The sequence below is a fragment of the Miniopterus natalensis genome, chromosome 9 (genome assembly GCF_054644295.1).
Source record: "Miniopterus natalensis isolate mMinNat1 chromosome 9, mMinNat1.hap1, whole genome shotgun sequence".
Taxonomy (NCBI): Eukaryota; Metazoa; Chordata; class Mammalia; order Chiroptera; family Miniopteridae; genus Miniopterus; species Miniopterus natalensis.
This window is the reverse complement of record NC_142089.1, coordinates 39,833,474-39,857,636: the sequence shown is the minus strand read 5'-3', so window position 1 is coordinate 39,857,636 and position 24,163 is coordinate 39,833,474. Positions and strand designations below refer to the sequence as shown.

The window sequence follows — 24,163 nt, the reverse complement described above, 5'->3', positions numbered from 1 at the left end:
CCAGGAGCAAACTCAGGCTGCAGAGTCAGGAAAACCTGAGTGTGAGTCCTGGCTACACTGTTTATTGGCAGCAGGAGCCTGGGTAACACACTTCAGATCTCTGACCTTGACCTCTTTCATAAATGTGGGACCATGCCCTATGAAAGATGAAATACAGGAGCCTGGGCAACACACTTCAGATCTCTGACCTTGACCTCTTTCATAAATGTGGGACCATGCCCTATGAAAGATGAAATACAGGTTGGGGCACAGTATCATGAGTACGTGAAACACAGAGTTTATTCTTACGTTATGTATTTATTAATTATTGTATTATTTTCATAAATACAACTGTAAACCTACTTTTGCCCCACCCTGTATTTATAAAGGTTCTAAAAACTGCACATATCACTCAGTAGGCCTTCGATAAATGGTACCTATTTTATGTTGCATTACTGTCAAAGGATATTAAAGAGCAATGTTTCCAAGTTCTAACCAAGCGGGAAGCCTGTCAGCATAAGGGAGAGCAAAGCGAATTCTGAGCTGGTTAGAATCACAGCCTGTGAGGACAGGTAGGAATCTTAGAGACCATCCGAATGATTTCTGCTAACAGCGAAGGAACCATGTGTGTAACAGTAGAATGAAAACCAAGAAAAGGTGTCCCCTGAATTTTACTTTTCTCAAAATAGTTTCTAAAAAATTGAAGTTTTTACAAAATCATTCAAGGAGTTTGTTGAAGAAAACCAGAAACATATCTTTTTAGGCCACTGGACATAAAACAAACATCGTCTTTCAAAGGCCATGGGAAGGGTGTTTGTCTTTTATTGGTCTCACCTAGCAAAGGGCCCCTCAGCTGTTGGGCAACCTCAGAAACAGCAAACACTATGGGACACACTGAGTGACCCTGACACAGGCTGTAGCTGTCTGCTTTGCTGGCAGGGAGAAGGGAAAGGAGGGCAGAGGAGCGAGTATGGAACCAGGGATCAGGCATTTCCCACTTCCTACCCCTCTCCCCAAAACTCCAAAGGCAATGATTGCACTGATGTCCCTCTCAGGAACAGTCAAGGACCCTCCCTGGGGATAATCACAATGCATGAAGAGGGATATTTATTTTTAAGGCAACAGGAACAAATTTCACTGTCCTTCCCAGAGGAGAGCAAGAATTAATTATACAAGGTGGCCACCAAGTCTGGAAACCAAGCAAATCCTTAATAAAGTGATTTATTGGTATTACATTACAGTGAGTGACAAAATAGTAGTATCTGTACTTTTAGACTTTATGGCCACCCTATAGAATCTTTGGACTAGAAAAAAAATTAAGATTTTGTTTTTTTCATAACCGTAACGCTGTCATACTTAGTCCAGGCACAGCTAGCCTGACATGTTTCCGCAACCCCACAGGCTCCATTCCCTTTCCCAACTACTTATAAGATGCTTGGGTCACTAACAGGAGAAAAACACTGTCAGCATCAACATTTAGCAGCATTTTCAAAATACATTTTTTTAAAAATCTTGAATAAAAAGTAAACTATTCTTTTAGTCCAGTAATTCCATATGGTCTTATCACACCTATACATAAGATATGATCTTTTAACATTTATGAAGGTGAATGTTTCTTACTTTTGTGAGGATTTACAAAAGACTGAGGATTTCATTTTTCCACAAAAAAAAAAAAGGAATGGTCTCCACCCATGAGAGTTGGACCAGCAGTTTTAAGTAGACTCTCCAAGAGCTCGGTTCCTGGTGTATGAAGTGATCTGGCATGATTCCCTAGCTCTCGGCTCTTAGAAAGGCATTTCAGAGGGCTAAAAGCAGTAAGTATCTTTAGGGAGAAAGGGAAGGGAAGAAACAGATGTAAAACAAACCAGTCTAATAAAAGTAGCAGAAGCCAAATCCTTTCATTCCAGGATATCTGAAGAGGAGAGATTCTATGGAACATGGATGCAGAAAAGGAGATGTCGTTCCTAACCAAAAAAATAATAATATGTTGTAGATACAGTCACTCAAAGTCAGAGAAGTGACCACTGCAAGCAGTTGGCTTCAACCTCACTGTCTCCACAGGGGTTCAAACCAGAGATCGTGGGACAAAGCCTGTGTTTCAGATCTTGGCATTCTCAGGCCTACTGCTGTGCTGATTCAACAGCCTTTGGGGGTAGGGAGAACCAGAGGCTACCACCATCGTGGGTAAAAAGGCTACCACTATGGCAACAAAATGAGCGTCAAAAATCAGCTAGAGCTTGGGTTATACACCGTTTGAAATCCAGCCTGTCTTCACTTTCTTGTGAAGGGCTTGACAGATGGGCAGCGACTTCTTCAACACGTGTAGGTGACCCTTCTATCGAAAGGCAGAGAACAGCCTCTTCATTAACTCCTTTTACTCATTAGTTTTCATGTCAGTTCATCATTTAGACTAGAAAAGACACTGCAAGCTACCTCGGCTAGCTTCTAATTGGACACGGCACCAATACTAACATACAGCTGACAGAACGGCCACGCCTTCCTGGCTCTTCGCGGGCGGGCTCAGTACGCTTCTTTGGACTGAATAGGTGTGATCTTGTTCGAGAAAAGCGTATAAACATAGGGCCAGATTTTGTTAGTCTCCGTTCCAGAAAATTGGTGGAGCACTCCTCGGCTCCTGAAAAACAAAGTCCAACACACAAAGGCATTTTAGGTTTCCTTTTAACACAGCATTAGAGCTGATGAAGTCCCGGGTAAAACGCAAGCAGCCTCAGAGTCTATATCACACACCGCCAAGAGCCAAAACGGCTCCTTCAATTGTATCGGCGCCCCCCACTGGGTGTATCTAAAGAAGGCCATAGATTTTGCAATTCTGGCACACTTGCCAGGATGTCCCCTTGCCTCCCCCCTTTAAAACATATCAAAGAATAACATTATTCTTTGGGGATAATGCCAAATCTGCCTTACTACACACTTCTGAAAAGCTAACCATTGACAAAATTTGATATCCTAGACCCAAATTAGGATAATGACCATAAAATACAGAATGAGTCACCATGACCTGATCAGGAACCTCTGATCAAAGGCTTGCTAAATTATGTGGAGGCTACAAGGTCAGAAACGGATTAGAGCAGAGGCTATAAACTGCTGTCCTGAGTGCTGGACCCCATGTGGGTTTCATTCTGCCTATATGCTGTGAAAATTTTTTTAATTTGTCGCTAATATAAAAATTGGGATATTTTTCCCACGCAAAGACCCAGATTTCTGCTTCTCCTGAAAAACAGGGATCATTGGACACACTGAGCCTGGGGGCCCCAGTGGTGATAATTGGCTGGAGCTGCCTAGAAGCCATACAGTTCCATTGTCACTCAACTGTCCCTGCACTCTTCCCCACCCCACCCCACCCCCTCACCTCTCAACAACCCCCCCACCCTGCCCCCAAGGCTTGACACCCATTTCCAGCAGCATTCTGCAACTTACAGTTTTAGTTTTTCTTTGTTAAACTCCCTCCAGACACATCGAGGCCAAAATTCCCTTCTAATCTTCTATTCAAATAAGATATTTATGTGTGGTAGTGTCAAAATGTAAAGCATTATCTCAGCTACTTAAAAAGAAAAATGAAAAAGTCTTCATGCAGTTTCCAACCAGACAGGGGTGGTCAGGTCTCAGAGCCTGTACTGGGCGTGATCTCCCACAAACAACTCCAGCATTTCTTCGGACTTCTGCAGATGCGCTGGGCTTTTAGGGTTTCTCTAGCTGAAAGAAACATCACCCCACCTCACCCCAAGGCCCTTCCCGGGAAGCGCCCCACCTCTCTTACTGGCCCACTGCCGTGAAAACAATGAAGGGCACTCACTTGTATAATTCAATGACTGGCTTTGCCACGTCCTTGTACTGTCTTAGCCTGGCAGCAACTGCTTCCGGTTTATCATCCTCCTGCTGGACCAGCAGTTCACCAGTGACGTCATCAACCCCCTACAAATACCAGAGAAGCCAGTTAACGTGGGCAACAGTTGGGCCATTCCACAGGTAAACACTTTCCTGTGCAAAACCACGTGTGCACCTTTGATTCCTACCACGTAATGAGTTGGGCCTGGGTAACAACGGTAACAGTGAAGGCACTTGAAAAGAAACAGCACCCTTAACAGCATGTTAACCTCACTTTACGAGAGCTGACATTAAACCTTGATTAATTCTCAGATCTTTCCAAATAGGTTCCTGTGCTGTTGATAAATGACACCTTCACGCAGTTTAAATGTCCATGCAGCCCCCCTCTGCCAACAAGACACTTTTAAACAGTGTCATTCTGGCCCTCTAAATATTCCAAAAACTGACTTGCTTTCGAAAGCCTGAGTTCTTAATATAGGAAATAAAATATTTCAAGGACCCAGCTGGTTTACTAATCTAGGAGAAGGTATTTCAGTCCTGTCTTCGATAACTTTCAAATTCTATCATGTAGCTTCTCTAAGAGTCATCTTACTCAGGTTATTTTACTAAATCGAATAACTTATATAAAGGTAAATTAAAATAGGCATGACTCATACACCCATGATAATCAGGAACAAACATCCTGAGAACTGAAAAATGGCAATTTTTTAAAAATCCTGATTTTTGATGTGTTTCAGGAACCATCCTTAAAAATAGCAAATTTGACACATCAGAATTTTGCCTCCCAAGTCTGTGGCTATTATGCACCAGGGGAGATAGTCAAAAGAAATAAATCTGTCAAAAGGCAGGCTAGAGCAGAACCAAAAGGCTCAGGCAACTCAACTGGATAATCAGAAACTAGCTATAAATCTGAAACACACCAAAATTCCATTACAGCTCAGGGTCTTGGGTACGTCACTTACACCGGTGATTTATTGGTGAGCCACATAATTACTACGTGTGTACTCCACGGCCATTGCTGACACCAGGAGCGATGGGGATGGGAGAGGCTGTCCATCACCTATATTCCCCTCTCATCTTTCTTCCTTTTGGCTGCAAAGCTCAGAAGCCATCTCTAGGGCTTCAGAGGACCAGCAAATACAGCTGCTTCCAGAAAAGCAGGAGGGGCCTCGGGCAGCAGCAGCACCCTTCGGGGGGCGCTGCACCGCAGGGGGGTTGCGTGGGCCCAGGCAAGCACTTCCACTGCTGTCTTTGGAAGCGGCATTGTAACTGCAGGTGTTCTTTTGGGAAACCAAGTCTTTGGAAAGCAAGTCACTGTTAAAGCGTCTCAAGTGTTATGAGAATCTCTGCAAAAGCAGGTCTAGGCAGGGTCCAAATGCAAACCGTGTGTGTTGAACTTCAGTGCATATTCAGAACCCCCTTTCCTCCCCCACCCATTTTCACCCCCTCTCCTAGTTTACTGGGATGGAAAGGAGAACGAGATCTAATAAAGAAATTCCAGAACTACTTACATTTTAAAAAGAAGACTTCAATAGGAGACTAGTGCTCAGCCCAAATGAGCAAGACCCATTGGAACTTTACTGAACCTATGGCACCCAGGAGCTAGGGAAGGCATCCTGAACGGTCACGGCTAGGTTGCTTTCTTAAAAGACTATTAATATTTCATATTCCTAATAAACATGAGAGTACCATTTTTTCCCAAAATCCCATCCAGCTATCAGTGTTATAAACTTTAATTTACATTCCTTAACTACTAGTGAATGAGCATTTTAAATATTTGTTGGCTATGTATATTTGCTCATTTTTGAACAGTCTCTTCATATCTTTTACCCACTTTTCAACTAAAATGTTTTGCCTCTTTCTTGTTAGCTTGTGAGAGTACTTTGTATATTCTTACATGTACAAGAGGTGGATTGAAGTCCAGGTTATACACCCTCCCGCTAGGGGGGTGAATCCAACGCCGGCTGAGACGATCTTTGAGTGTTTCGAATGGAATGTTCAGAGTGATGACTAGATCCAGGTCACAGATTCTGTCCAGGGCTTCAGCCTGAACTAATGTCCTAGGAAAACCTAAATGCCAAACACAAAACACAACAAATGCAAGGCACTTTTCAATTCCAATTAGTCACTGAAATATTATCTACCCCCACAATTTAATATGATTAGAAAATAAGCTACTATAGAGTGTGGTTCCAGCATTTGGAATACTCAAAGAGTAAGGAGTCACATGATAAAAGTAGAAAATGCACTAAACTAAAAATCACTAGACTACTAGTCCCAGCTCCAGTTTGGCTCTCCTCTTAACTACCTGTGTGACCTTGGGCAAGTTAGATCATCTCCAGTTCCTCTTCTGTTAAAGAAGTGAAGGGTCAAACTTACATTGTGCCCTTTGAGCTCTAAAAGTTTATGAGTATATTATTCTTAGTTACCACCAAAAATGTGTGTGTGTTTGTATGTATGGGTGTGTGCACAATTAAAGTAGGATCTTTCACTCAGGCTTCATTTGAGTCTGCACCTTAACAAGGTGGGCAAAAGCCCAATCTCAAAAAGAACTGGTGCTTTTAAAGCTATTTGGATACTGCAAAATTTATAAACTCAGCCTGGTTTTCCACACATGAGAAAATAAATAACAAAACCGAATTTGGACTCATGAGCATCTCTTATTTTCTTTAAGTGTAAACTCTAGGTGACCTCGGGAGTTACGTGACTCCAAATCATGTTTTTTTCCCAGAGATTAACCTAATTTAAATGTAACTCGAGGTTTGGCTCTCTACCATGTGCCTGACCCAAGGTATACACACGTTCCCACTAGACAAAAGGGTTGCTCCAGCATTACAGATAGCATCAGAAGAAACTGCTTTCGCATTCTCATAGCCGTCCTCTTTTGATCCAGCTTGCATTCAGGCTCGTTTCAAGAGAGACACTCAACAGAGACATTGGTATTTCTGATCTTGTCATCCAGGCTCTTGTGCCAACAGCCACCCAACCACCCTTCCTCCCACACTGACTCTGGCTAAGCATCTCCCTCCTATGAAGGCACCCACACGTTGGGAAATTGTGCTGGAAAGTATGCTCATGGCAGCTTTCTTTTGCAATGAAAAGATGGGTGATTCCTTTCTACTCTTCTACACTTTCTAATTTTTTCTAATTGAGCATATAGTATTTTCAGAATGGAAAAAAATGTTGACTTTAAATAAAGAAATGCTGACTACTAGAATTTTTCAAATCTCAGCATAATTTCTATTAGATCCAGTTATGACTACTTGACATTTGGGGAAGTGAAAGGTCAAGTTGTATTGGCCCAAATCAAGTACACCATGGAAACCTTGGCCTTAGCCTTGGAAGGTAGCAATGCCTGGCATGCAGAGGGCAAACATTTGAATGTAACACTAGGGTAGTTTTCTTCCAGTTTTCCATTTAGTGACCATATTTATTTGACCAGTCTGCCTTATTTTAAAATCCTAACTTAATTCCATGAAATTATACGACTCTTTTGAGATCTGTAAACTCAGTATGAAGCCTTCTTTCTATTATGGAATGGCTTTATTGCTTTAATATCAATTTATTATGCAACTTCTCTTTTGATTATTAAATTTAAAAACAAACTGAATTTTATAATTGGGGCTAAACAGCACCTGGGTGTATTCTTGAGCCCCAAATGTATGATAGCTACCAGGCAGATAACAATGTGATGCTCTGGGTTGCCAAGGAGCAAGATTTGGAACCCATGAAGGCCATCAGGGCTCAATTCAATCTATGGCTACATACACTAGAGGGTGGGGAAGGAGTCTCAGAAGAGTCCAGGTAAAAACCATGCCTCCTTTATCTTTCCCATCAAATACCTTTATAATACTACATACTCCCTCAACCAGATCCTTTCCTCTGCCTCCCTTCCCCAACAGCTCACTAGATCCAAATGGGGATGGTAGAGAGAGGACACTGGGAGCAGACCTGGGCACTATACTGCCTTTTAGTTGACTTTAGACCTACTTCCTCTACAATGCACCAGAGTCTGGCCTGGAAGATATGCTTTCTGATATGAGGATTTAAGTGTGTCTTACTCCCCATGTCCTCCTCTGGTACACTGCCTGGTGCATTCTACACTGAACCTCCAGCAAAGAGAGTGCAGTGAGCCTTCCACATGAAGGCACCCTCCCACTGATTGCCAGGCCTTTCCATGCATAACCCATTCTTCACTGAATCTTCAAGATGACAACTGGAATAAGACAGGTTCCTGCAGCCAAAACCACCCAAAATCAATCTCTGTGCTCTTTCCTCAAATCCTTAAAAAAAAAAAAGGCCATTTTCTAAAGCAGTAGCCAGTGACCCTGACTAGAGCACAGAAAGAAGATAACAGAACTTCCATTGTGTTATTTTTTGGTTTTGCTCATTCCTTTTAAGCTCCTATTTTGGAGGATCCATTTTATGAGATATATAGTAAAGTTGTCTGCACACATAATTTATACATAACTATCTACATATTGAAGATGTACACTCAACATTTTTACTGGTAAATGTGTGCGAAGAGTTTTAGAGGTCATGCCACTCGAGGCCTGAGTTCTCAGCCACAGGCCCTAGTCTTGTGCTCTAGCATTGGGAGCCACTACCCTAACAAGAAAACATTGTTCTTTATCCTTTGGACAGAGGCTGAGAGCTGAAAATAGTAGTCGGAAAGAATAGGGAGCTGTAAACGAGAACACAACAGCGCTGGCTGGTTTGACTCAGTGGTTAGAGCGTCGGCCTGGAGACGGAAGGGTCCCGGGTTCAATTCCAGCCAAGGGCGTGTACCCCGGTTGCAGGCTCGATCCCCGGCCCCGGTGGGGATGTGTCTCTCTCACATTGACGTTTCTCTCTCTCTCCCTTCTACTCTCTCTGAAAAAGCAATGGAAAAAATATCCTCAGGTGAGGATTAAAAATAATAATAAATAAAATAAAAGCGAACATAACAGTTCTTCCAACAAATAAAAGCTCAAAAATTACTCTTAGCTAGGGTTCCCTTGTCTAACAAGGTTGCAAGCCCATCTGCTCAGCTTCCCAAATGTTTCTTAACTCTGGGGCCCTCTAGAGGAATGGGTGTGAAATGCAACTGTGTACAAAATTAGCTGAACTCAGAATGAATGGATTTCAAAAACATTTTGGGTAGTCCCTACCTACTGAGCTCTCGCATTCAGAACTGCTAAGGACCAAAGAGAAAAGTTAATTCTGGTGGCTTAGGGGTCTTCCGTTAGGACAATGGCTCTTATCATGTCCTTCCAACCTCAAAATAGGTTAAAGTGAAAAGAACCATGAAAAATACAGAAGTCTAAGGAAAGTTAAAATGAAAGAGTTAGTTTTAAGATGTTAATATTGTTGGAATGCAACCATTTCAATAGTTTAGAACAGAAATTTTCAACCAGTGTGCTGCAAGAATTTTTAAAACATGCAATACCTGAGTATTTAGTTGGGGTAGTGACCTCTTTTCCCTTAGATTGTCAAATAAAGGAGAAATGACAACAACCAACACAACAATAGCCATCCAGTGTGAATGAATCAAAATTATACCTTTTTGTCAGATCGGCAAAAATATATTCTTTGGTGTTTCACAGAATTTTGGCAATTAGTTTATGTGTGCCATGAGATGAAAAGGGTAGAAAATCACTGGTTTAGAAGTATCAACAACAGAAATCAATCATTCCACAACTTCAAGGGTTCCCCAACCCTTTGATGGAGCACATCAAAACTATCAAGGTCGATTTGAAGGAGAAAATAAAGGTTATGGGTGCCCAGATTCCATCCCAGGCTTCCTAGAATGCACCATCTAGTCACAGGATCAGGACTTAGGTATTTTTAAAAAATTATCCAGGTCATCCTAATATTTCCCCCTGATTGATAAAGAACCACCAAACATCTCAGTGACTGCAACAGTGGAAATATAGTATTAAGTACTTTTATCTGCCCCATTTTGGGGGGTAGGTTTCACACCACTTCTAAGCAGATACAAACCACTTCAAAGAATGGGTCTCCTTTATCTCTGTTCAAAGGAGGAGAACAGAGTAGGGAGATCCCAAATGGAGGCCTTTCTTTCCAGATTCAGTAAGCCCCTAACTCCAGTCACTTGTTTATCCCATTCCTGTCCAGGGTCTTGTCTCTAAAGCTACTGTGGCAGGGGAGAAAATATGGTATATTGGTGAAAACAGTGGGCCAGAAGTCAAAGATCTGGGTGCCAGAGTTGCTGTTTCAAAAGTGAGGAAAAGCAGCCCTAAGCCAGACACACTCAGAACTCAGTATAACTGTTAGTTATGAGCACAAGCTTTGGAATCAAACACACCTCGATTTCAATACTGCCACCACTGTGAGAACTTCCACAAGTTCTGTCACCTCTCTCCTTAGTTTTCCCAGATACAAAACAAGGATGTATTACTTTGCTAGGAATGCCATAGCTAAGTACCACAGAACAGGTGGCTTATACAGCTAAAATTTATTTTCTCATAGTCCTGGAGGTCAGCAGTCTGAGATCAGTCTACTGGCAGGGTTGGTCTCTTGAGGCTTTTCTCCTTCCATTGCAGATGGTGATCGTGTCCCTGTGTCATCCTTGGGTCTTTCCTCTATATACAACACATAAATTTGGAGAAATAAAGCTCAGTTCATAAAGAAGGTGATGCCTATTTCATCAGGCAGCAGAGAGTTAAGAGACAATCCCTATATAATGTTTAAGATGCAAAGTGTTAGGGGCATAGTGAGTGCTCAGTAAGTGGCTGTGGTTGCTCTTGGTAGGGCCCTCCTAGACCTCAGCTGTTTTCCCAATTCAATCAAAAGGCAGCTGGAAGGAAAGGTCCCCAATTCACCAACTTGTCCATATTTAACTTCTTTTTTCAGAGACTTTCTAAGAATTTGGGAGTCGCTGGTACTCTGTGCTCTCTCTGCCACAATTACAGCTCAGCATTTCCAGTTAGTTACACAGACTCCGCATCCTGGTCGCCACCTGCTCACAAGGGAGCTCAACACAGCTCGGAGCCTGGGCACAGTATAGCTGCTCTGCTCTGAGATTCCCACTCTGTGGGTTACCTGCTTGCCCCTTGCCCCTTCCATCACCTACTGCATTTTTTAATAGCAAAGCTTCTAAATCTACTTTCCTGATCCACTTTAATACCTTCCTTATTATGATAAACTTTCATTTGAATTTAAGTTGAATAGACTAGTAAATTAGCACAAAGACACAGCTTCCGAGGAACGAACCCACACCCAGGTCGTGTTAACTGTAAGAGAATGCAACTCAGAAAGGGGTGACTTGGCCGTCTTTTCTTCCCGTGAGCGCCCCGTTTCTAGAGGCATTCACACAGACACGGCAGCTCCGCTTGGGAGAAGCTGGACCGGACGGCTCTGAGCCCACCGTGCAATAGCAATTCAGCAAACCCAGGATAAAGGGAAGTGTGAGCTTTTATAGAAGAATGGAAGGGGCAGCAGGGAGACAGAACGTCACCACCGCCATCAGCCAGCAGGGTGCTTTCACATCGGAGGATGAGCCTCCTTGATAACAGAAGAGACAAGAAAGCAGCATCCTAATGGGAGACCAGGTTTCCTTTAGGGCAGAAAGAGAGGACATTATGCCAAGAGCTAGAGAGCACGTGGAGAGGAGGGTGGAGAAAAGTATAAGGGAAGGTTCCAGAGGGGACAGTGACAGAGTCAACAATCAGGGGGAAGGAGGAGGAGAGTCAGTAATAGAAAGATAAAAAATTTTTAAAAAGACATTGAGGGATAGCTTACCTTTCCATTAACAACCAAGCATCACAGGGATGAAAGGCACGTTTGAGACTGACTAGCCTCAAACAGCATAATTCTCAGGGCAGACGTGGTGTCCTAATCTCTGGATTTGTCACCAAGGCCCTGGGGATGGGCTGGGGCTCCCACTGAAGTTTGAAGTGAAATTTGTCACAGGTCTGGAGACAGGCTTTCTGTCACTTGGGTAAATAGTATTTGTTTGTCTATAAGACCTTTAAAATATGGAGATTCTTTGGCCTATGGATCCTAACTCCAAAGCTTCAGGGCACGCCATCTGAAAGGCGTCCTAAGAGGCAGGCGCTACAGCTCCAGCATTCCTTGAACTGATTTCCATCAGTGTCTCAAATTGGGCTGTGCAAATCATGCAAGTAATTCAGGTATGATTTTCACATCAATCGACTGCCAAGAACAGAACGTCAGATAAGGTACAATCTGACCAGCACATTTTAAAACAATTTTTAGCACAGTGTCATTATCCAGCCATACATATTTTGAAAAATGAACATATTGTCAGAGGAGCATAGTATAAAGACTAATGGAAACCTATCAAGCAAGAATGTCCCTGTATCAGGACATGAGATGTTCATATTAACTTGGGGGAGAGGGATTATTTTGCTCTCGAATACATTTAGTTAGCATTTGCTGTCCACTGACCCAGGTTCTCTTCTAGAGAACTCCTCCTGGTATGAGACTAACTTCCTTGGTATTTTGAATTTCTAGGATATTGGGATTTGAAAGGAAACAAATTAGCAGATGTACCGAATGTTAAAACATGATCTGTGGAAATCTTGTAACAGAAAATCTTTATCTAAATAAGAATGGCCATTTCAATGCATATGTCAAGTATTTAAGTGCATTCAGACTAAAAGATTATCTTCTCTTAAGTGATTTCAACTAGGCAGGCTTCGATTACATTGGTGGGCCCAAGGAGAACTTGCCACTCTAGCTGTGGGTATGTGTTCTTCTTTAAATGTGCTTGCTTGTAGCCTCTTTTAAAATTAGAAGCTCCTTGAGAGCTGGGGCTGTTTTTATTCCTGAAGCATCCAAGATACCCTCAGATTCCATGAGGATATTGTATTCCTGGTGGGCCGGGATTACTGACCCAGTGGACTAGATGCACACTCAAATTCTGTCAACAGGTGGCAGCATTAATAATTTTTCCTTTTAGAAAGAACTGCAACCAAGTTCTGGTATGCTTTTATTTTTACTAAAAGTAATCCTCAAAGACATGCTTTCTAAATGACTAGCATATTCCAGCTTCCTTACATAGCCTATTCCGAATGAATATACCACATTAATTGTTGAGGAAACCAGAAAACCCAATAGGCACAATAAAATAAAGATCCCATTTTAAACACCAAAAGTTTGTTTTCCTCCCTGTTAACTACACATGAGACTGTTTCATCACTTGATTTCTCACAAGGAATATGGAAAACCTACCTCATGCTTCTATACCAGGCTATCCCTTTCCCTCGTCTCACAACCCAGCCTAGAAAAGCTGCTCTGTCCTGGTGAATCAAACAGCCAATCTGCACTGGAAACTAAAATTTTATGTAGTTAACCTTCTCCCCAAATACGGCATGCTCTATCATAAATGATGGTGCCTACAGGTTGCGTTTTAGAAACCCGCACCCCTCAAAAAAGATTCACTAAGTGTAGGGAGATGTCACTAAGTTCCTGACTGGCATTGTGTTCCCAGCAGTGCTGGCCACTGGGCCTTGGCACCTGCTCCTCTCAGTCATGCCAAAAGCCTGAGGAGGGCAGCTGGTGCCCCAGCAACAAGCTGTAGTGGTGGAAGGGAACAGGGAATTAGGACACTTCTGTTTTTCTAATTTGGAGTGCATTCACTCCAGAGGAAGGGCACAGAGCCAGAGTCCACTGCCACATTCCCCAACAGAAAAGCAAGCCCTCCACTTGATGAAAATAAAACGGCATTTCTGAAGGGGAACATCCGCCTCTGATTGGCAGCTTGTGAAAAGGCCAGGCAATATCAGGCCCCTTTCCTACCTTCATTAAGAACGAAATTTTACCATTTGCAACAGAACGGATGGACCTAGAGGGTGTTATGCTAAGTGAAATAAACAAGCCAGAGAAAGACAAGTACCATATAATTTCACTTATTTGAGGAATCTAAAGAACAAAATAAACGAACAAACAAAACAGAAACAGACTCATAGACTCGGAGAACAGACTGCCGGTTGTCAGAGGGGAGGGAGTTGGGGGGCTGGGTGAAAAAGGTGAGGGGATTGAGAAGTACAGGTGGGTAGTTACAAAACAGTCATGGGGATGTAAAGTACAGCACAGGAAATATAGTCAGTAATATTGTAATAACTACATGGTGCCAGCTGAGTACTGGAAACATCGAGGGGAACACTTTGTAAAGTATCTGACTGTCTAACCACTATGCTATACACCTGAAACTAATACAAAATAATACTGAATGCAAACTGTAATTGAAAAAATAAAAAATAAGAAGATCTGGGGCCAACATAGAAGACAGCATCCATCTCTTTCCAGTTTGTTGAAAAAGCAAGAACCAAACTGCAAATGCAAGCCATGGTTCATCACAATCAATCGCTAAATGATTAACTGAAGTTGAAAGCAGGCAGTTCAGTTATTCTATTATTCCACAGTCCTCCCTAACCCAGAGGCATTCACACCATTCACGTCATCAACTAGAAGCCTCAATAGCAAGTTAAAAGTAATCACTATCAAAACCTATTTTACGAAGGCCTTTTTTCTCTCATCTTATAATTACCTTATCTGTTTACACAATATTTGCTTGGATGTGTATCTAAGACCTCCATGTTCCACTTCATCCCGTTTTTATTCACAGACGGTGAAAAAAATACGCAGCAGCTGTGCTCCAGATGTTGGCAAGCAGAGCTCCGGCTACACCATATCGCTTTGTGAGTTCCACATTTCCCACTATGCTGAGAGCCCTGGGACCCACTTCCTGCTCACCGAACCCTTCCTGGGACACTTGGAACGCCTTTCTACTATATCCTAGAGTTCAAGAGATTTGTAGTAAATGGGTCCTGCTTCAAGGAGCTTGTAGATAAGTGGTAAATGATTTTCAAACCTAGATATGCTATAATCACTATTTACTGATCCACAGAAATAGAAAAGATAGGTATTCCAGAAATTTTGGTTTTAAACCATATGGCTGCCTCTTCAAAGTGGCTTAGTGCAATAAAAGATGAATTCCTATGAGGTAGGCATTCCTGGGGAAATTTCTGAATGGCACTGAGATCCTCTGACGTCAGCATGATTTTTCCTGTTTAAGGATATAGATGAATACTAGCTCATAACCTTTGTTTTTAAACAGGTAAAATCACTGACCCATTTTCCCAGTAAGGGAAAGGCACAGTGCATTAAGGAAGGCTCTGTCGTCTGCAGCTTCCTTCCTTAGGGCCTCTTCTGTTTAAGAATTCTGCTTGCTTGCTCTTCAAACATAAGTCCCTATAAACAAATTAGGGGGAGACTGGTCCCACTGCATCTAAGTTAGCACAATAGGAGTTTATAAATAATTTCACCATAAGGCCCATATTTTTTGCTCCAAGGAAAACACACAGGCTGAGCATCCCCTACATAGGTTCAGTGACAGGCTGCAGGTGTGACCTCTCTATCATCGGGCATATATTTATCAGCCTTTTCTATTTGCCAAACACAGTTGCAGGTACTGGCAATACAGCCACGACCACAACAGAGGCTTTCGGAGGCCTACGTTGGGGGTGAGGGAATAAGGAAGGTGGCAGGCATCAAATATACAGATAAATATGTAATGTCACATGGTTATAAGGTAAGGAGGGCGCGGCATGGGCAGATAGGATGGTACATGAAGGACTCTCCGAGCTGACCATGTTTGAGTGGAGGTCTGAACGCAGCAATCCACGTGGGTATCTGCACGCGGAGCGCTGGAGGCAGAGGGCACAGTACATGCAAAGGCTCTGCAGCAGAGTGTGCATGGCATTTACAGGCAGAAAAATTACCAAGTAGCCACAGAATATAAACAAGGCCTTGCTCATCCCTGCCCTCAAATAAGGCAAAAGGAAACACAGGAAAAAAATTTAAACAAAATACGATAAAAACAAAGAATATTCAATATAATGTCCAATATAACTGGAATTCTTGAAACAGAAAAAGTGAACAAATGAATAAAAAAGAGATAATACAGGAGAACTTCCCTAAAGGGAAAGAGCTGAAATGCAGATCAAAAGGACACACTGCATAAAGGAGGGGGGGAACATTGAGGGATTCTGTAAGAAGAAACAAATCTTCAGGAAGTTTATATATAGAAAAAAACCATATTCAAAAGAGGAGGGGGCAGTCAGACTGGCCTTAGGCTTCCACAGAGCAATAATTCAGGCCAGAAGAAGATGAAACAATGGCTACACAGTTCTGAAGGACACAAGGGTCACTCAAGAATATCATGGTCAGCCGAACTGTTGAGCAACAAAAAGACACTTTCAAACATGCAAACCCATGGAACATAGCACCTCACAAGCCCTCTGCAAGGAGGGAGGGAAAGAGAAAAGAAGGGAGGAAAACGTATCTTAAAAATTCAGTCAATCAAGTGATGAATGGAAAAGTTGTGTCAGAAAGAGCAGCTTTATTCAGATAGAATTCATTACCACACAAATCATTCATTTAAAGTGCAGAATGCAAGGGTTTCTAGTATAGTCACAGACATATCACCAAGAGGTAAATCAGAATAAAATGAACAGAGAAGTAGTAGTACGGGGATGGGGGTGGGGGGGGGCTGCAGAAAATTCATTTAAATGTTTTAAATGTAAGACCAAAACATGGGAAATAAAGAAAATTTATAATAAATATTAACAACAAAAGCGAACAAAAATTGGGATGAAGGGGAGCAGAGGTAGAAGGAAGTATATCAAGTAGACAAGAGGTTACTGTTTACTATCAAGAGGCCGTATCTCCTGTCTAAACTTGAAACATGAAAATTTAAAAAATATATGTCAATCTTCTAATGGCTTTTATAATCTTAAAGAGCTCCCATAGGAATTACTATCCCTGGTGATGAAGAAAGGTTTACCTGAAATTCAGTAATAATTCCTTCAGGTTCACTTTAGCTTTAGCTGTTCAATTTGAGTAAAATTAAATATTTTTCAAAAGTATATAAAGTATGATGCTGTTCTTCTGCATTTCTATCTGCACATGTGCATGGAGCAGTGTCTAGAATGATGGTCTTCCCTTGTTAACCGTGGGGAATCCTGGCTAGTGGGATTTTAGGTGCTTTGTTGCTTTCATTTCTCCATATGGTTTGAATGTTTTACAGTGATCATGTTATCACTTTTATAAAAACACTGTAAATGAAAATAAAATTAAATACTCTGCATGCTCCCACACTACAGTCTATTTTTAACCCTAATCAACTTGTTCATCTTTCCAAAATCTGGATTTTCTTATTAGTGATAACAAAATCGACAGAGTTTTAGATTGTTTTGCCTTTACATGACCAGGTAAGGTTTAATGAAAGATGAGTGGTTTTATTTAATTATGTTTTCCCTGAGTGTACTTAATAAGGAGTGAATGTGATCATCTTCAATTATTGGAATAACAACACTTTTTAAGTTCGCAGCAGTTTATTATGGAAATGTGAAATTCTAACAAGAGCTTCACACTGATGATGATAATAGTACATATCTACCATTTGACCACCGGCTACATTCGAGACCTGCACTAGAAGTTTTACATTTGGTACCCAGTCCCTGCAAACCTATGCCAGGCATACTCCTACTTTATGGGTGAGAAAGGTGACTTTGTTCAAGACTACACAGAACAAGTATTTAGGCAGGCCTGACTAATGAGTTCATGCTTTTGCCACCACATTACCAATCTCTTAGTCCGGTGCTTTGTGCATACTAAGTGCACAGTAATTGTTTAATTTTAAACGAGCAAAGCATACCTCAGATGTTCTGGATGAAGCTTTGCAAGAAATTTTCTTAGTTTATCCAATTCCCAAGATACCCGTTTCATAAATTAGGGAAGCAGACTCTCCTAACACCTAAAATTAGGATTTGAAGACAGTCTCATCCTGTATCTTTATAGACTTCCAATTGACTAGCAATAACAAATGGGATTAAGTGCAACTGAAAATGTATGACAAGACATGCCCCAAATATGGAGAAACCATAGTTCAATGTCTAAAGTGTATCTAAATAAAATGTTTTAATCTAGTTGATTTTTAAACGTTGATAAGAAAGTTAAAAAGTAAGTTATTCACTCTTTCAAACTCAAAAGTTTTAAATTTTGTTTTCACTTCCAACGCATATTCAATATTAACTTTGACACTTATTCATGTTCCTGTTTTGAATTTCATGCTGTATTTAACTTTTGCCCCACCCACTATTCCAGCCTCATCTGCTCATATTTTCGACTCTAGGATTATCCAACTATTTATGGTTTCCAGAACATACCATGTTGTTTCATGTCTCTATACCTTTTGCACATAATGTTCCCTCTATCTAAAATGTGCTTTATTCCCGCTTTCAAAATTGAGCTGTTGGTGTCACCTTCTCCAAGAAGCCTTCCTAACAGCTGCATCTCTCCCAAGAGGGTCACAGCCACCTTCCTCTCTGTGCTACCTCCCATTTTTCGCTCCCTTCGCTGGTGCTCCCAAGATCCTGTACTGCAACTGTTTAGGTAGCACTGGCCCCTCCTGGACGGTGAGGGCAGCACATGTGCCCCCTCAGATGGACCAGTGCCAAGCACATCGCGACACACAAAAAATGTACACTCAATTCACTTTTTGATCTCTGAACCATGAGTTTTCCTAGGGTATGCTCAAATATCTGGATACATATGTTTTCCATATGGCCCTTACTGCTTACATATTAAAATCTAGTCATTCTTTGAAAAAACAAACCCAATAAAGTCAGGATTGTCTATGATAGTGCTCCTCATCCCAGAGGCAGCAGTCAGATCAATCAGAAGAAATCTACCAGAAACGGACATGGGTACAGGGTCTCAGGAGAGAATCCAACTTAGATATTCTTGAGCTCATATTGGCAAAATTGGTAAAAACCAAGTTCATATAGTTTGACTTTAGGTCAAATAAAAGACAACCCTCACTGCCTAGGGTCACTCAAAGGCTGAATCACCACTAGATTCAAATTCCAAGAGGACCAGGTCCTGCCCACTCTTTTGCTATGCTATGATGTCTGGGCAGTGCCTGGCACAAAACTGGTGCTCAATAAATAGTTGTAAGACGAAGTATAGATACCTAGAACCAATAGAAATCTGCACAGTCACCTGGCACTACTAACAAAGGGGTTGTAAGATCTTTAATGGAATCAGCAGCCTGCTATAAAGTCTGGACAGGCTATGCACTTTGGATAAGGTATGTCAGAGGATGAGCCTGGTGAGGCACCAAAGGTTTTGATCTTCTAACCTCTGCTCGGCAGACACAACTGCCCAGCACCCTAGCAGAGCCCTGGCATTCTACGCCGCTCTCCATCCCCGAGGGGCCACGCCACTCGCTGCAGATCTTGCACTCAGGCTATCAGAGTACACGTCGCCACCTTAACAATGACCTAGGATACAAAGGGGGCGGGGGGGGTAAAAGAGGGTGTAGGGGGGATACGCGGTGATGGAAAAGAGATACAAAGGTTACCTGATAATATGACTTTGCAGTCATATGAGTACGATAGTCCATAAGCCTCTCACACACAGGCGTGCACACACAAGCACATGTCGGAGTGAGACAGAGTCTGATGCTTTTGCTTGTTTGTTCATTGACCTTCCAAACCTACCATACGTTTTATTCTTGAAACACAGCACCCTACATTCACAAGGGCAACAGAAAAACAACTGCTCTTGGAATTTCTTCAAAGATGTGATTCACGAGTTATGTGATCATTGGCCGTTTTTTTCGGTAGGCATATGTTGCCCAGTGGGATCTGACACTCTTCGGAGTATCTGATTCAGAAAGAAAAATATGGAGGGGATAAGGTCGGAGCAGTTATGTCTCAGTCCAGTGTAATAAAACACATTTGCAAAACCAGAACAAAATACTCCAGGTCCAGCAACTGTAGTGTGGTTTCCCGGCGCCCAACTTTATTTAGGTACCTAGGGCTCTGAGTGAACACGTACCCTGAAATAGCTCAGGTCTGAGCTCACTTAACCCTCAGGGAAAACAAACATACCCAAAACACTGCACACATTCAAGCAGCTCAGACTTCTGCTTTAAAAAAAAAAATCCCAGAATTACCTACGGAAAGCACCAGAAAGCAACACTGCTCAGCACAAAACACACGGACCGTGTAACCATGGACCAAAGGACAACTCTCATTCTAAAGGTATCTTTATCGCCAATGAAAAGGCTTAAATTATATTCCACTTACAATTCCAAACTTTGAAGCTGCTTTCTGTGAAACCAAACTTGGGCAACAAATTTAAAATATTCTGATGCCTACACCTAAAATCATCTGGCAGACAATTCTGTTATATTTTGCTACCTGGAGATAAATTAGGACTCAGTTTAAGAACATACAGGTTTACTGTTCCAGTGCACAGGTTGGCATTCAAGTTTAGAAATGAAAGCATCTGACACCAACAAACCTCCTTGCTGGCCCACCTTATTGCCAGCCCTCTTTTAAAAAGTAAAGAATTTGTATTTGTTTTAAAGAGCTGGTTAGTATTCCCTAGTCACTGTTTCACCTTAAGATCACCTAACAAGCAGTAAATACCTTTTCTATGAGACTAAAAAACACATGGTTTTATAACAAATTTAGAAGTCTTATGCATTACACTCCTCTGGTAGAATATTTTTCTTAAAAATTAAAGAAAACTATTTTTAAAATACTGCTCTCACACATTTAACTTCCAAGGAAATTAAAGAGAGGAAAAAAAGAGGGGAAAAAACCTCACACATATATACACATATTAACGCATAAAAGAGTGTTTCTTACCCAACTGGAAAGTACACTGTGAAGGCGAGGTGGTGCAGAACTTTTTTTAGCAAGGACATAGCTGACCAAACCACAGAACGCCACCAAGCCCATCCTCCAACCCCCTTGGTGTTCCCCTGGCTTACATCCACTGGCCTCGTTTCCACCCACCATTTGCCTCTCTATAGCCATATGGACCAAGATGATGCGTCATCTGTCATCCAGAATTTTCTCTCGACCTTCGCACACTCAGTCACCTTTCGCACACTCGACAGGCACATCCTTGGCAGAGCACATGCCCTGCACCCAGGAGTTTAAGGCTGAACACAGAACACAGCATTTCTGACACTCCTCACTTTGCCAAATGGATTTATTCCAGAGCTTTAAAGAAAATCAAAACTGAAAAAGTGACCAGATGGGTGTTCAAGGAGAAACGTACAGACGAAGTCAGTTAGTAGACTGACGTACTTGATTAAAAACAGACCCTCGATACAGAAGAACTCTGATTATTCACCCTGAGAGAAAAAGTTATGGCAAAAGCAAAGCATCGAAAAGATACATAAAACACTCCATAACTGAAACTGACTTTCAGCTTCGCATAGCTAAATGGTTTTTTGTTTTGTTTTGTTTTTTGAATCCTGACCCAAGGATATTTTTTCCATTGATTTTTAGAAATAGTGGAAGGGAAGGAGGGAGGGGGGAGAGGGAGCAGGTTAAGAGGGAAAGGGAGAGGGAGGGAGAGAGGGAGAGAAAGAGAGAGAAACACTGATGTGAGAGAAACACATCGATTAGTTGCCTCCCACATGTGTCCCAACCGGAGCCAGGGATCGAACCTGCAACCCCAGTAACTGCCCATGACCTGGAATTGAACCTTCAACACTTTGGTGCTCGGGCCAATGCTCTAACCCCTGAGACACACCAGCCAGGGCCATAGCTAAATGTTTTTTAAACTATTTTTGAACTTACTTCATGCAGTCACCAAGAAAAAAATTAAGACCTGTACATCGTACAAAACAACTAATAAACAGAATCTCATACGTATATAGCACTTACTATATGCAAGCATTCTTCTGAGCACTTTGCATATATTCATTCTCTGGATCCTTACAAACCCTTTTCTAATCCCTGTTTTCCACGCAAAATAGGATGCACAGAGGTAAGGTATCTTGCCCAAGGTCACACACACACTGCCCGTAAGTGGCAGAGCTGAGATTCGAAACGGGCAGTCTGAAACTACCTGGGGTTAGTTATTACACTAACTACCTTCCCGAAAATGTGTAACATAGATGATCCCTCTTTGAAACAGATTTTTAAGTTTACTAAAAAAATTCACTTTATAAGTTGAGAAGCCTTACAATTAAAAAATTTAAACTCTGGAAGTTACCGTTAGGTGGTAGCAAAGCCAAAGTTTATCAGACATGGCAAATACCTACCCAAGAAGTATTGGGGGGTGAACTTTTGTGAGTTAAATGTGTAACATCTGGAGAAGTTAACCTGGCTGAAGAAATGTAGGCAAGGTGATGACAGTCAAGAAACTCAAAGGGCTTGGAAGACAATAAAAGAAAACCCAGGGCTGTGGTGCCCAACATCAGTCACAAGCCTGTTAATCCTGCTTGAGCTCTTCTCTCCCAAATGGTGTCTCCTTTCCATCACACTGCTATTGCTTAAATTCAGACCTTCAACATCCCTTGTTCCAACTATTCTACCAACGTCTTATTTGGCTTCTGGTCACCACCTCCTCCCCGCCCCAGCACCGGATCTCTCCTCTACGGCTAAACAAACAGTCTTTCTGAGATACCAATCTATCTGATCGTGTCATGCTCCTACTTCATAACTCCTCAATGGTCCCTACAGCCAACAATTTCCAGTTCCACCATCTCTGTAGGAAATCAAATACCATCCACTCCAGGCTTTCCCTTGCACCTCCTGCCCGTGGGCCCAGGAAATACTAGGCTGTCATTAGTCTTAGCCAGTTCACAATGTCCCTCTGCTGGAAAAAATATGCCTTCCAATCGCTGTTCATCAACCTGCAGAATCTCTCTCTGTTCGTCTCTTTTTCAAAGTTGTTCCAATTCCTCCTCCCACCAACAGACCATAATTTTTTCCTTTATGTCCTCATGGTACCATACATACATACTTCTATTATACTTCAGTAATTAATTTTTTACATGCCTGCCTCCCCTATGATGATATAGTCCCTTAAAGAGTAGAGACAATGTCTTACCATTTTATCAACAGCATTTAATAGTTTCTGGCACACAGAAAATAGTATAGTATTGCTTAATAAATAAACACATGCCTTCCACAAGCCCTTATAGCCTTTCTCTCCCCCCCCCTTTTTTTTTGAAGGCTCTACGAGCCATACAGTTGTTTTTAAAAGATTTTTTGTTGTTGATTTTTAGAGAGATGGGGGGGACGGGGGGGGGGAGAGAGAGAGACATCGACATGAGAGCGAACATGACTGGCTGCCTCCTGCACACCTCCTACCAGAGATCGAGCCCGCAACCGGGGCATGTGCCCTGACCTGGAACAGAATGAGCATCCTTTCAGTGCCAGGGAGGATGCCCGACCCACTGAGCCACACCCGGGAGAGCCAGCCTTTCTCTTAACAAAAGTTTTCAATTCAGTCTACTGATTCCCTCCAGCCCTATGAGGACATGGTTCCACATTTTGTAAACGGAAGGTCTTCTAAAAAGATATGATCTACTTTATAGTTAACTTTTCAGAACACCTACGAAGTGAGGAACATATGTTGAATAGTAGTTCACAAAGAATGCTCCACAGAACAAAGCCTGGAGGCTCTCAGTGGGTGTTGGGAATGAGGTGGGAGATCTACGGTTAAATAAATTCAGAAAGGACCTCATGATGTCTCCTTCTGAAAGCCTTAAACCACATGATCATATTAAAGGTTTGGGAAAATCCTGAAGTAAAGGAAACTGGTTAACTTTGACACTCACTAACTCTGGGCAGGTAACCGAACCCTACTTTGCCTCAGTTTTCTCATCTGTTAAATGTGGACAATGGTACCCACTTTCATAGTTATGGCAGGGACTGGATGAGATAAGATCAAGTGTTCAAAACAATTCTTGACTTACAGTGAGTGTTAGCAATTTTTAATTTTAAACTGACATTTTTCTAAACATATTAGAACACGAAGTCTGTTTTCCGGTCTAGCCATGATAAACACTGCATGCCTCACCCTTTGAGAAACACTGATATAAAATAAATACTCCACCAGAGTAGTCATTTTGGAGATTCATGGCTCTAGACTTTAGGAGAAATTTAGGCAAGCTGATAGTTTAAATGTAGGACAATTCCTCTGGTTTCTCTGGGGCTGGCAAACAAGGTTTCAACTGTCACAGCTTCCGGAGGTTTCAGTTTTACCAAATTAAGGTAGAAATGAGCACCCTGTGTAAACTACAGAAAACTGCTCTGCAACAGAAAGAAGTTTGTTAGAGCTAAATCTCACTGTCGCAGTTTTTGTTCATAAAAAGAAGTATGCTCATCGTGTTTCTATTTTCTCTTTTTCAACATTCCTTTTTATGTTAATCCTCACCAAGGATATGTTTTCATTAATTTGAGAGCGAGAAGGAGGGAGAGAAACATCACTGTGAGAGAGAAACGTCAAGCGGTTGCCTCACAGCACCTCAGCCGGGATCAAACCCGCA

General features: G+C 41.9%; 1 protein-coding gene across 1 annotated transcript in view; it reads right to left on the bottom strand.

The window, feature by feature from the left end:
* Positions 1-1,168: 1,168 nt before the first annotated feature.
* AK4 (adenylate kinase 4) overlaps positions 1,169-24,163 on the bottom strand; it is a 59,757-nt gene continuing 36,762 nt past the window's right edge. Inside the window, exons 3-5 of the mRNA XM_087820497.1 lie at positions 5,723-5,895; positions 3,794-3,912; positions 1,169-2,614 (exon numbers count right to left, since the gene is read on the bottom strand). Coding sequence (XP_087676623.1) covers positions 2,500-2,614; positions 3,794-3,912; positions 5,723-5,895 — 407 coding nt within the window. The 3' untranslated portion in view covers positions 1,169-2,499. The remainder of the gene's footprint in view (positions 2,615-3,793; positions 3,913-5,722; positions 5,896-24,163) is intronic.